The sequence below is a fragment of the Nasonia vitripennis genome (genome assembly GCF_009193385.2).
Source record: "Nasonia vitripennis strain AsymCx chromosome 1 unlocalized genomic scaffold, Nvit_psr_1.1 chr1_random0003, whole genome shotgun sequence".
Taxonomy (NCBI): domain Eukaryota; kingdom Metazoa; phylum Arthropoda; class Insecta; order Hymenoptera; family Pteromalidae; genus Nasonia; species Nasonia vitripennis.
Genome location: NW_022279589.1, coordinates 448940 through 463842, shown reverse-complemented (window position 1 = coordinate 463842; position 14903 = coordinate 448940). Strand labels below are relative to the sequence as shown.

Sequence of the window (14903 nt, the reverse complement as noted above, 5' to 3'; positions counted from 1 at the left end):
TCAACTACTAGGCTTCACACAACGCATTTTTGAAGCTAACATTATTCATAGCTTCGATCTACCAGTATCTAGTCTTAAGGTTAACGCTCTACGAGTCGAGTGCAGCATTACTACTGGTGCTTATATTAACGGTCAGCAAGTGCATAGTATACACGAGTTTTTTCCTACAGTACCACCAAGCTACAAGATCATCGAAGTTCCATCACAAGTTATTCACCTTCCGATCACTGTGGAGAGTATTGATCAATTGCAACTACGTATAGTTGATCAAGACGGAAATCTTCTTAACTTTCAAGGTGAGATAATTACAATAGGATTACATCTAAAACAGGCGTAACGGGTATTGTCTACAGCGAAAGAGGATATATAAGCAAACAAAACTGGCAACCAAGCATCAGTCATCAGCTAACAATCAGAACGCTAACACGGCAAAACATACAATTCTCAAAAGGGCTCGGTTTAAGAGTTAAAAGCCCTGGTCAAATGTTACATGTATATTCCTCTGCTGTATTCAAAAAATGGACAAGATTCTAAATATTGAATCTCCCGTGACGTACGATGATTCAGTATGTAATTATGAGATACATGCTCATCAACCTTACACCGCTTCATCTTACAATACTAGAGATGGAATACGCATCTCCGTTCAACATCAAGACTTGTGTCTTTAACCTTCACGCAGTTCCTTATATGTGTGTGATCAACTAACTAAGAGTGATGGTACGCTTGTACAACATACTAAGTTAGTCAATAATGCTATCTGTCACATGGTTGAGGAAATCAGATATTCATGCTATCGAGATCAATAAATGTAAGAACTTTGGTTTATCTACTCTCATTAGAGGATGGGCCGCGATCAATCTTAGTCAGAGTCTTATCATTCAAAATGCTGGCTGGCTCGATGTTAAAGAGAAAAAAAAATTTAATGATCAGCGATGGCTACTTTGATATTTCTATACCTCTAAGTATGATTCTAGGTTACGCTAAAGATTATCGTAAAATAGTAGTCAATGTAAAGCATTAACTTATACTTACTTAATCAAGGAATGATTTAAATGCTGATATACAGATATCTGCGAGAGCTGCGACTAGCGACGCAGCAGCTACATATAAAGAATTCAAAATTACTTTGATGAAAATTGAGTGGCTCATGCCCTATGTAGTACTCTCTAACATACATAAGATTCGTCTGCTTAGTCATATTCAAAATAAAAAATCGATTGAAATGAGTTTTCGTAGCTGTATAAATATCCACTGCACCCCACTACACCAAGACATGTTTGGACAGTCAAAGCGTTTAATCAGTTGGAAAAGCCGCGCTTTATCATCCTTGGCTTTTAAATAAATCAAAAGAAAGTGAAAGACGTAAATTCTAGTCGCTTTGATCACTGTAATATTAATAAAACTCTTCCTGCATTCACAGTATTATACTTATTAAAATCTTCTTTGGATATCGATCGCAATTAGTATGCCATGCTCTACTATATGTATGCAAACTTTCAAAATACATACTATGAAAAAAGTAATGGAGAATATGCTGAAAAAGCAACACTATATCATTTACCTACCTCTTATCGTAATTGATTGTTCAAAGCAAACTGAGTATTTGAAAAATGCATCAGTCGATGTATGATAGGAATTCGAGTCAAGAAAGAATTTTCCCCCTAGAACATCCCCTCATTGCTTGATTCTACATGATCGTGTAGTTCAGTATAATCCTTAGTAGTAGTTAACTTTCCCATGTCTTCTTCCAATCCAGTTTTCTACCCTTGGTATAAGGCGATGAGTTCATCGCCCCTTGCCGCTAGCGTCCTATCTTATTTGCCATTTAGCCATCGTCTTCTTTCTTGCGGCATCCAAGATCTCTTTCTAGCTTATGTCATTCGATCGTCTGCTAGCTTCGAATACGTCCTTTCTTTCCAACGCTAAAAGGTCAATGGGTGGCATGCCTGCTATAATGCAAACAGCATCGTCCGATACCGTAAGTAAGCGGACGCCACTCTTAGTGCACTTCGCCTATACACGGTAGTCAACTTTCGTGCATATGATTTTACCCGCATCGCATCTGCCCATATTAGGGCTACGTCTAGCATAATCGATGTGGTTACACTGGCTAAAAGTAACCTGCGCTTCTGAGTTGGCCATCACACATTTAACATCAATCGCGATCAAACAGCGCCAACTTTTACTGCTTTATCACTGACTACTTCCAGATGCTGTTTAAAACTTAGTCTTGCATTGATGGTGATGCCCAAGTATCTGATGGTTGGTTGAGAAACGATCTTATGTCCATTTACCGTCAGTGTGATTTCTTCCATCTTCTTTTCTTCCTACTGGAAATGAGAATAATTTTTTCGCTTTGTGACTGGCTAGTTCTAGACCAGTCTCCTTAAGCAATTTGTGTATTATACGGGTTGACTGATCAGCTATGTCTATCACCTGTTGTTCGAATATTAGTTTAATATGCGAAGAGAGAGCGCGAAGGTTCGAGAAGCTTGTCACCTTAAGTTCAAATTCGACGGTTTTCGCTAGCCTGCACGGCACCAATGAGGTTGCCATGGCAACGCGCGCTCGCTCGCTCCTACTCTGTCTCTCTCCGCCTGTTTCGCGAGCGGTCTTCTGCCGCTTTCGCTGATTTGTGTTATTCAGTTATCGTATTGCCGAAGCGCTGTGAGGACTCGCCTCAAAGTGACGACCGTTAAACAATATCGTTTGTTAACGCGTCAGTACTTTTAACACTGTAGCCTTCCTTTCTTTTCCGTAGTTTAAACACTTGTAAATACACTCTATCTTTCAATAAATATCAAAGCCTTTTCTTACGGCATATGAATTCAAGTTAACGGTTGAGAGTGTTTTTGTTTATTGCCAACTAGTCCTTCGAGATCCACAAGTCTCTAACATCAGTTCGAGAGACTATAAATACATGTACTTTATATTTCGCTACTACTACCACTGCTATGTCGTCAGCGAATCACACGAATGTTGTTTCTTCAGGTAATTGTAGCTTTAGTACCCCGTCGTACATGATGTTCCAAGGCGGTGGGCCAAGTTCTGACCCTTGGAGGACGCCACCTGTAACTTTAAAGGTCTTGGTACCGTCCTCAGTGTCATATAATAAGATTATGTACTTCAAGTAGTCGGACATCATCCTTCTTATATATAAGGGCACATCCTGTTTCCGGAGTGCCTTGTGTATTTCACTCCATCTGGCCGAATTGCATGCATTTTTGACATCTAATGTAACTATGAGGCAATACTTCTTTTTTCCTATCTTTCATATTTTCCCCTCTATCGCTGTTTGTGCAGTGTCGATCACAGACTATCTGCGTCCAGGGTCAAACGCTTCTTTCTGAAGCCATATTGGTGTTCCGCTAATCGATCTTTTCCTTCTATAAAATGATCCATTCTGACGCAGATAATGCGTTCCAGGATTTTGCCTGGGGTATCCAGCATGCAGAGCGGTCTGTATAATGAGGACTGCTGAGGTAGTTTCTTTCCTTTTGGCAGAAGCACTAGTAGCTGTTTCTTCCAGTTTGTGGGGAATGTTCCCTTTTCTAGACATGTATTGTACAAGTCTACAAAGACCTCTGGATAAGCGTGAATAGCATGCATTAATGCAATCTTTGGAATGCCATCCGGCCCTGGAGCCTTGTTGTTTCCTACCCTTCTGCAGGCGGCTAACAATTCCTCAATCGTGATCGGTGGGATAAGCTCTTTATTTATACCTTTTTCGATGACACTTGGTTCTTCCAGTTGCCTGGGGAATAGTGTGGTCACCACCTAGTGCAATAGTTCCAGGTATTTTTGTGAAGGCACGTAGCTTCCTTTCATTTTCTTCGTTACTATTTTAGACGGTTCACCCCAAGGGTCTTGTTCCACCTTGTCGTATAATTCTTTTATAGTATTTCTTCCTCGCCCATTGTTTTCGTCTTCTGGTTCAGTGGCACTCGATACGTGCACTCACAATCTCCTTTTCCCACCAGTATACTGGTGGTCGTCTACCGTATGCCACTCTTGGAGGCATAGAAGCGTCACATGCTTGGGTGATATTTACCGTCACCTGCTCCGCCTTGCTGTTCACCGTTCTATACAGTTGCATTTATTCTAGTGCTAACAAGAACATCTCCTTATCATAATCCTACGTTTTTCAACTAGCTCTATTGGTTGTTGTACTCGCGCTGGGTCCCTATTTTGATATTTCTTCCTCCATTATTATGGCCGGTTATCACTATGTGTGTAGTGCTCACTTACTGTCCATGAAGCAACTGAGCCAATTAGGCTGCTGCTAACAAACGTCAGGTCGACAATAGACCCTACGTCTCCTCTTCTGAATGTGTGGGTGCATTCTTGGTTAACTAGGACCAAATCCAGGAGAGCGATTGCTTCCAGGAGTATTCGACCTCTTTGATTAGTCCTTATGCTGCCCCACTCCACAGCGCACGCATTGAAGTCGCCTGCAATCAGCACCGGTTTCCTCCCTACTGCGTCTTGTATGAACCGATCTAGCAGTTGTTCGAACTGCTCGATTGGAGCGTTAGGTAAACAGTGACACCTACTACCTTAGCCCGTATAAATCCTTATTTACGGGTCAGAAAGCAACGTTTCCGCATGCCCAGATCGCTGCTTTACCCGCGTGTGTGTGTGTGTGTGTGTACACACATCATTATATTTAATTTGTAAATAATATCTATTTAATGTTCGAAATAAATGATACTTTAATAGTTTCCCGGTAAGGGTAACATTGTTTCGCTGAAACGAAGCATAAAGAAAAAATACCCTAATTTTGTCCTTCACCTTTACCTAAATTTTGCCTCAAGAAAATCGATAAACGCTCTCCAACGTTATTTTCAGTCCCTTACTCCATATATCAATATCATCATCAGAGCAGCTGTGTTTCAAAAACATTACTCAAGTGCTTTAGAACAGAGAAGACGATATGCACCAAAGTAGACAAATACGTCGAAAAACACAACAAGGACCTATTTTCCAATTTTCAAGTTTACGGGATACACAGCTGTTGAGATATGCAAATTTTTATTACATAAATCTTGAAATAGTGGACCTGTGTAAAAATGGTTTGTCGCGTAAACTAAAAATTTGATATATAAGCTCTTGTCATGTGTTACAACATATATCTGTAATTCGATGACTCAAGTGCTACCCAAACATTTAATTAGTTCTAACTGCACGGATTTGGCGCTAGTGCTTAAAAAAAATAAATAAATCTTCTGCTTGTAGTAAAATCACCAAAGTAGAGAAATAGGTCAGAAATATAACAAGGGCTCATATTCAAAGTTTTAAGTTTATGGGTTATATCATAGACTCGAAATTTAATATATGAGTTCTTGTCATGTTTTACATCATATTTCTGTTTCTATTTAAACAAATTAATAGATATTATCAATACTTTACCATTGTATAAGTGCAAAATGTGTTGTATAATAAAATTAAACTTAATAATAAACCATTAGAACATTCATTACAGTTTGCCAATTACTTTAGATAAAACCTGTAAGTTACTCAGCAACTTCTGGCATTTCCAAAAACAGTATTTATAAATAACTTTTGATTTTTAGTTCAAAAGCTACTAAAGAAATTATAAAAAATTGAATGCATTTTGTCGTATATCTTTGATTTTAGAGAAATAGTTTTTTATTACAAATGATACCATCGCTAGAAATTATAGAATTAATGAAATTTACAGCATTCATGGATAAGCAAAGTCTTGGAAGAATTCGACGACGAAGATGAAGATAATTATGATGGTAATAATGAGCACTGGATTTTCAACAACCAATAAAATTTCATCAAAGGAAACCTTGAATTTGAAAAATAAAGAAAAGAAATGAATAATGATAACGCGATCAAAACATTTATGACTTAATTATAAGTTAATTAGAAATGCTACTTGTTATTTTGAAAATGAGAAATTCGTTTGAGCAGATTGTGCTTTCGCTAGATCGCGCTATCCGGAGATTGATCTTTTGTTTGTCGGTTCGATTGTGTGTATGACCGGTGTATTTTATCACGAGATCACAGCTGTCTTCGAGGCTTCTTCGGGCAACATCGCCTTGATTACGTTCTGTCTGCGACTGCGTCGACTCGCCTACGAAGGAGACGTCCCGGGCTCGAGCATTCCCGAGAACGAGCGAGAAATACGAACCGTAAGTATCAGCTCTCTACTTCTCTCTCTCTCTCTCTCTCTCTCTCTCTCTCTCTCTCTCTCTCTCACTAGCTCTCTCCCGATCTCTGAATACGCCGTCCATCTGCGTCTCGCACACCCGCGTGTGTGCTCGTGTACTTTATTTTGAGTGCAGACAATATATATTCATTTGCTCTTAAATCTAACGATTGAGTTCGGAGTCACTCATTTCTGCGGACCCGCTTCCCGTCTCCCATAAACTACGTTCCCTGCCGCCTCCGCGGACACGTGTATTGCTTCACGATACACGTGCATGTAAGCTGCAGCTAGCCACACTCGACCTTGGCCGGTTCACTGCGAACCTCGAGAACATCCCGAGGAAACGAGACTTCATCTCGATTATTGCGAGGTGACTCACACGACAGCAGTTGCATTGCACGCAGCTAACGTCTGCGCGATTGCTGCCGAAAACTTCACCCCGTTATATTGGCGCCCATATGTAAGTGGCCCTTTTGTTTATTAAAGTACGGGTTATTTAGCGAAACGCGCAGTTATTAGAACAAAGGAAATAAAGCGACACGCACGAATTCGAGAAAGTTCATCAAAGTCAAAATCGAAGGTAGAAGCGAGTCGAGAATAGTTTCGACGCGAGTGTTTATTGACATTGCGGCGAGCGCTCGAGAGCGCAATTATAAACACTCCGAGTCGCCGAAACGTAGGTACAGCTCGAGGCGCGACGAATATTATTTCGACGCCGTGAAATTTCGGAGCGGATCTCACCAGTGCGTGTCGAGTAGACCACTCGCTAGCGGTAACACTGTAGCACCTACAATGCATAGCGGTAGAGCAGTGTAGCTCCCGCGCGCCGAAAATTGAAGGCGAGAGGCGACACCGGCAACCTAGCCTACTGTGTGACGTCACACATAGAGTAGCGGCCGACTCGCTCACGGCGCGAAGCCGTTCGGCGAACAGCTGATGTACTTGCGAGCGCGCAGTGTAGTCGCAATAGTATAGGCTATATAGAAATACTTCGCGATTTATTGGAATACGAATATTGAATTTGTAGATGTAAATAATTGCGAATTCGCGTAGGCTTTGACTTAGTGTTTCGAGATTGAATTTTGTTTTATTTATAAACAGTAATGAATTGAGCGAGAATATTAACGCACGAATAATTCTGTTTAAAATTTACGTTTTCTTTTTTTCCCGTTTCTTTTTCTTTTTCTCTCCGGTTGTATACGGGAATAATAAGGTTTTTTTTTATTACTCGTAGTAAGACATTAGGAAACGAAGAAATATTCTTTGAAAACTCCAGAAGAAGATAATAGAGTTAGAAGCTCTCAGTTCTGCGAATCGCTCAAATAAACAATCGAATTGTTACGCGGTTAATATGTAAAGAAATCAAAGAATTTTTTTAATTAATTCCATTTCTCCTTTACGGTTAGAATTAGTTTTTTTTTTTTTTTTTTTTGGTGAGTCGTCTAAATTACTCGGTTACCCTGTACAAAATCAAGTACAGATTTGGCGGTGATTGTAGACTGAGAGACCAATTATAGAAATAAAAACAGTTAAATATTGTTTCTTTCTTTTAATAAACAAAAGGGAGTGAGAATTTTTCTTCGTCGAACAAGCGATTAGATTTTCTTTTTTTTTTCTTCTCTTTCTAGTTGGCGGTTGAAAGTCATATATATTTCTTCGGATTTCAGTTAGCGTATATTAAATTGCTACAGCGCATAAGCGAACAATAAAGAAGAAAATCGATAATCCCAGCGCTTTAACGTTGCACAACAAGTAGCAATATGGGCATACGAAATGCCAGAAGAAAGCATTGTAGATGTCCTCACGAATTTAGAATTAAGAATAGAAAGCGGTCGTCAATCTCGAAATATAGATAGGTTAATTAGGCGATTGTGCTGCGACTACACTGTAGGAGATTTCGTAGAGTCTACCGTACCAAAAGTCATAGCAATCTCAAGAAGAGCAGCAAAATTGCAGAAAGCGCTACTGACGAATAGAGCGTTCTCGCGATTATCCCCCGCAACAAAAAGTCAAATTCTTGAGCGCCAACGCCCATATCACGAGCAGCAGCTTCGAGCGTAAATGATAGCCGCTGGGAAATGAGAGGCACGACAATGCCTATATCAGCAATGAATACAATAGCAGCTGCAACAACAGCAATGAATACCATCGCCACAACAACAAACAGTGTAGCGATGATAGCAGCAGCGACAGCGCAAAGAACAGACAGGATGACAAATGTCGGTAGGCAACAACAGCAGGCTGAAGTTGCGGCAGAAAATGAAAGGCTCAAGAACAGAATCAAGAATCTAGAATACCTCGTACAAGAATTAGTTGGAGCCAGTCAAGAGACCACCGCCTCAAGCGCCTTTTTACCCGCAGCAGGGGCGAGCGTCAATTATGCGCAAACAGCGGCTCGCCAACAGCAACAACACCTGCAGGGGGACTCTAGGAAGGGGGGAGAATTATCTTGGGGTAATGAGAACCCATTTCTCGAAGCAGGACAGATTCCAGTCTACTCTGGCAACCCATTCATGATCGGCTACTCCTACCCGTTTCAGTGGAGTAACAACAACTCGCGCCGAGATATCGGAAAGATAGCCAGAGAATGGAATATCAAGTTTGACGGGCACAAGAGTAGCTGCATTGAAGAATTCATTCAACGTGTGAATGAATGTAGAACGTCATCTCATCTCGACGAAGAAGATTCTCTGAATGCTTTATTGCACATACTGACAGGCCCAGCGTTAGTCTGGTGTAGACAGCTGCGACGCACATGGGTCACCTGGAATGATTTCTGCCAAGCAGCCAGAAGAAGTTACGGAGTAAAGTCCAGCTCAGCATGATATATGATAATATGCTGGCTGAGATTAAAATGCTTGTGTCAAAATCTAAGGTAATCAATTTAGATGCGCTAATACGCACGCTCGAACAGCCGAGAAATTGATCCACGACATAGATCACTATAAAGCTCCACCACCGCCAGAAGGATGTCTAATGCCACAAGTGGCCTACAAAGAAGAAGCAGACCTACTGAGGCAGAAGAGCACGCCTCAGAAATACCCGCAGCGGCTACGTACTTCGCTACGGCTTTTAAGGAAGCGCTAGCGTAGCTTAGCGTTCCTCGCAATGCGAGTTCGCAAGGCTCTCAGCCCCAGCTGGCAATAAAAGCTGGAGAGGGCAGGCGGAGTGACAAGAAAGATCAGTCGAAAAGTACCTCCTCGGTTACTATAGAAGAGGTACCAGACGAAAGGAAGCCGCGAAGAGAGCCTGCGAGTAACCACAACGCGAGTCAAGCAAGCCATGGTCCAGCCAAGTCTCCAGTCAAGTGTTATGGCTGTAGTTGGCCCGGCTACTATAAAAGCTCCTGCCCAGAATGTTCGCTTAAGGTGGGAAAAGATCAAGGAAAACAGTAGACGGGGTCTCTACGTTTCCGGAGGACATCCCAGGGACCTCAAACCCCTCTCTATGGCAGACAGGAGGCAACGAAGTTATGCCATTGAAAGTAGATTCCCTTTCTGACATAGACTGCAGTCGTTGGTGGACTCAAGTGGGAATTGGCGAATTTCGACTACGCGCCCTTTTTGATTCAGGGGCCGCCCGTACTGCTATTGGCCCTGTTGGTATAAAAATCGCTTCAGCTTGTGGCCAGTCGATAACTCCGTATACGGGGCCAGGTGCGAAACTCGCGAATGGACAATTAGTACCAATTTACGGTCACGTAGAGTTGCCATTCGAACTCCTCGGACAACGCCACTATTTAAAAGTCATGATTATGAGTCAGTTGGACTCAGAATGTATTCTAGGCACTGACTTTATGCTGGCGATCAATGCGATACTCCTACCTAGAGAAAATCGACTAAGGATTGAGGGAATCGAGGATTCAGTCGCTTTAGAACTGTCCACTCTAACGGATTGAGTGGCTAATGCTCTTGCGGCCATCGGTTTGGCAGATGTAACCCCTACGCAGCGAACTCACTTAGAGGAAGTTTTGAATAGGTGGCTTCCCGAAGGAGAAACTGTATTGGGTTGTACGACTTTGATACAACATGCGATAGAAGTAGGATCCGCAAGACCCATTAAACAGCGATACTATCCAGTATCGAGAAAATTAGAGGAGGAAATGCATGCGTAAGTGCTGAAGATGTTAGAAGCAGGGATAATACGACGATCCAATAGTGACTGGTCGAGCCCAGTAATCATGGTGCGGAAATTTGATGGTACCTATAGATTCTGCATCGACTATAGGAAACTCAATGCCGTCTCTAAAGCAAGTGCGTACCCGCTTCCATACATGGATGCTATTTTGAATAAGTTACAGCATGTTCGCTATATTTCGACTATAGACCTCAGCTTAGCATACCATCAGATTCCGATGAAGGAAGAAGACATGTACTTAACTGCTTTCACAGTGCCTGGCTTAGGTATGTTTGAATTCACCCGGATGCCGTATGGGGTAGTCGGTGGACCAGCAACCTTCCAACAGTTGGCTGATAATGTCATAAGGCCGGAGTTGGAGCCGCATGCCTTCTCTTACTTGGATGATATAATTATCACGACCAACAGTTTTGACGAGCACCTGCATTGGCTTGAGGTAGTGCTCAAGAGAATTCGAGAAGCTGGTCTAACGACCAACAGGAAAAAGAGCAAATTCTGTTGTAGTGAAGTCAAGTACCTGGGTGTCGTTGTTAATCGCGATGGTTTTCGCCCCGACCCCAGTAAAATCGAACCTATCATGACATACCCGGCACCCAAGAATCTAAAGCAGCTACGCCGATTCCTTGGGATGGCTTCGTGGTACCGGAAATTTCTGGACAATTTCGCGACTATCGCCGACCCGTTGACATCGTTGATGAAGAAGGGTGTCAAATATCATTGGAGCGGCTCGCAAAAAGCAGCGTTAGAGCAGATAAAAGCGCTGATCGCTTCTGCTCCCGTTCTGCATCGCCTATCGTTTGATGATTTATTTGCCATTCAAACTGACGCTAGTGACACAGGCATTGGGGCTGTGCTAACTCAGACCATTGATGGAGACGAGAGAGTGGTGAGTTTTGCAAGCCGCACGCTATCGAAAGCGGAGCGTAGTTATTCCGTTACTGAACGCGGGTGCCTAGCTGTCATATGGGCAATCCGGAAATTTCGCCCTTATGTGGAAGGTTATCACTTCCAAGTCATCAGAGACCATAGTAGTCTGAAATGGCTGTGCAACATGCGCAACCCAAACGGACGTCTTGCTAGATGGGCCCTCGAGCTCCAAGCGTATGACTATGACATCGTCCACAGAAAGGGCTCGCTTAACTATGTCCCTGACGCCTTATCGCGAATGTATGAGGACGAAGAAAGCGACGAAACGCCCATCTCATCGATTCAGCCCAATGATTTAAGTTGTAAAGACGGCTGATACGACACGCTGATTGCTCAAGTCTTAGAAAAACCCAACGAGCATCCGTACTATAAGGTTGTAGCAGGCCAGCTGTACCACTATCGTATTGACACAACCCTCGAAGACATTATAGACGATCAAGATGCTTGGAAAATGCTCCTACGGGCGGATAAAGTTCCACTGGTTTTGCGAGAATCGCATTGTGAGCCCACAGCGAGACACTTGGGGCGACGCAAAACTTATGAGCGAATCGCGAGGTATTATTACTGGAAGAACATGTATAGAGATGTCAATAATTTTGTTCGCGCCTGCGCAGTTTGCCAACAATGTAAGGTAGAACAGCTGCTTCCGGCTGGACTGATGGGCAAACGGAAGATACATGGGCCATGGGAAGTTGTAGCTAGCGATATTATGGGGCCATTCCCGCGTTCCACCAGGGGATACTGCTATATCCTCATTTTTATGGACACGTTCACGCGGTGAGACTAAGATCGGCTAGTGTTCTTTTTCCCCTTTCTCTTGGTAGGCAGGATACTAATCTTAGGTTTTTCCCCGGGTTTTCCCCAGCTAGAGTCTGACGAGGATGTCGGCACGCAACGACGATCGGGCGGCCTGGACAGCCCGGATCGACGGTGACAAAGCCCTACAGTGGACGCAAGTCTACGACGAGCAGGACCGGCGTAGGTCGGTACTTAAAAGTATTACGATCCGTCAACAGACAGAGCCCACCACGCCAAGCCGTCATGCCGTCGTAGCACAAGTGGACAGGTTACCGCCGTCCATAACCTCCAGCCCCAGACCGGAGCCCCTGCCGAAGGCCGACGCTCCGCAAGAGGTAGTTACTCCACAAGTGAGCGACGTACCGCAGGAGGTCGACGATCCTCAAGAGCTCGGCACAGTGCAGGAAAGTGAGGCTCCAGTAGATAACGTGCCGCAAGAAGCCGACATTCTACAAGAATCCGGCGCAACGCAAGCCCCAGACATACCGCAAGAAATCGTCGCTCCACTAGCCGAGGAAATGGTTGCTCCCCAGACTAACACCACAGAAGAAGGGTGGGCGAGGGTTGAGGCGCACCTCAAGCAAGTGAGGGCCCTTAAACGAGAATACCTTAAGGCCGAGAAAGAGGCGTTCGACGACCTAGACCGTTTCCTTAAAACCTACGGCGAGGAGAAAACTGGCCAAGAACTATCCCCAACTCGTCGAGGCCGAACAGGAGCTGAGGGGGATCGTCGAGGACACCAAGAAGCGCCGCGCCGAGGCCAAGCAGGCAAAGAATGAGGTCGCCCGGGTTGAGACAAAACTACGGGAGCAGCGAGAACGCCGTAGTCGGGAAACCACCGACCTATTGGAGCAGATGCGACTTGCGAGGATACATGCCGTCAAGTTGGAGGGAACGAGAATGCCTCGCTGTTATGTGTGCGGTCTCGCTGGTGTGATGCGAGGTCGAGTGCCCACGCCGGGATGAACACACTCCCCCCGCACAGAAATAAGCGATTACACCCTGTAGGCGATGACAGCGTCACGCCAAACCCATTTGTTACAAGTAATAGATAATATTTCTGTAAAGAGATCTGGAGAGTTTCTTTATTATTGTCCCCTACCCCATTTCAATTATAGGAGGTAAAATTATATGTATTTTCTTTCTCTTATAACTGGTGTTCAACACATTGGTTAAAGAACGAAATAATTTTTTTTTCAGTTTTCATTACTTCAATTTTCTTTTATTTTGAATTCATTCACTTTATTTTATTTTATTTTGTTTTCCCCATTTTCTCATTATTATTCATAAAATTGCATGCTGATGAGAAATGTTTTGGAGAGCTGATACGCCTTTTTGGCTACTCAGCGTCTGGAAGGGGGGAATATGACGAGGAAGGTTGTTAACTCGTCATAACCTCCCAGCATACAATCATTGTATTATTTAATGTAAATTAGTTACATGTTACAGGTGAGCAGCGGCAGAGTAACGAGAGGGAGCACACCGCGACGGTCAGTGGGGGGAGAGAGAGAGCGAGACCTTCGCGCGCGAGACTTAGAACGCGCGCCACAGATCCGTTCAGGCTGGCTAATCGAGCAGATCGCGCTATCCGGAGATTGATCTTTTGTTTGTCGGTTCGAGTGTGTGTATGACCGGTGTATTTTATCACGAGATCACGGCTGTCTTCAAGGCCTCTTCGGGCAACTTCGCCTTGATTACGTTCTCTCTGCGACTGCGCCGACTCGCCTGCGAAGGAGACGTCCCGGGCTCGAGCATTCCCGAAAACGAGTGAGAAATACGAACCGTAAGTATCAGCTCTCTACTTTTCTCTCTCTCTCTCTCTCTCTCTCTCTCTCTCTCTCTCTCACTCTCACTAGCTCTCTCCCGATCTCTGAATACGCCGTCCATCTGCGTCTCGCACACTCGCGTGTGTGCTCGTGTACTTTATTTTGAGTGCAGACAATATATATTCATTTGCTCTTAAATCTAACGATTGAGTTCGGAGTCACTCATTTCTACGGACCCGCTTCCCGTCTCCCATAAACTACGTTCCTTGCCGCCTCCGCGGACACGTGTATTGCTTCACGAAAACTTCACCCCGTTATATTGGCGCCCATACGTAAGTGGCCCTTTTGTTTATTAGAGTACGTGTTATTTAGCGAAACGCGCATTTATTAGAACAAAGGATATAAAGCGACACGCACGAATTCGAGAAAGTTCATCAAAGTCAAAATCGAAGGTAGAAGCGAGGCGAGAATAGTTTCGACGCGAGTATTTATTGACATAAAAAGTTTTATGTAATAGAAAAACAGTGTTTTTTGGGACGACATCCCTTTAATAACTAAATCTTAAAACTAAAATATGTAATTGCTCTGCCGTGTTTGATATCCCGTAGTACAATAAGTATACAATCTGTAAATCCTGTTTTTTAAATCAAAAAGCTATCAATTCTAATTAATTCGAGTGCTTTTAATGTTATTTCGGGCTTTGTACCTATCTGCATGCATTGCATAGTATAGCTACAATTTGCAAAATATTGGTTTGGCAAACAACATGCATCATTCGTTAATTAATGTCGAGATAAATATGATTGATGATTTAGTCTTGAAAATAAAAGCACCAAATCAAATTGCTAGATTGTCTCTGTCAATAAAGGAAAGAAGTTGGTTGAAGGCCAGATAATTCGAAAATTAGATTCTATACCTAGATATGCTTATTTATGTCCAACATTGGCCACTACTAGTCGAGGCATTTTATATGCTTAATAGAAATATAATATCTCAGATGGAAGTAAGACATGCCGATAATTTACTAAAAAAAGTCTAACACAAAAAATATAGCACAAAGTATTGCAAATTGGGGGCCATTGTGGAGCCATAAT

General features: G+C 43.1%; 1 protein-coding gene across 13 annotated transcripts in view; it reads left to right on the top strand.

Annotated features, from left to right (window-relative positions):
* The window catches only part of LOC100115682 (sodium/potassium/calcium exchanger Nckx30C), a 570283-nt gene that overhangs the window by 482672 nt on the left and 72708 nt on the right, over window positions 1-14903 (top strand). Inside the window, exon 5 of one of the 13 annotated variants that reach the window (XR_004227569.2) lies at window positions 5705-5766. The exons of 11 other annotated variants lie outside the window; for them this stretch is intronic. Coding sequence is in view for 1 of the 2 variants with exons in the window: in XM_031929808.2 (XP_031785668.1) it covers window positions 5705-5751 (47 nt within the window). In the remaining variant the exon portion in view is untranslated. Of the gene's footprint in view, window positions 1-5704; window positions 5767-14903 lie in introns of those variants that run through there. One more of the 13 variants, XM_031929808.2, reaches the window with a different exon arrangement.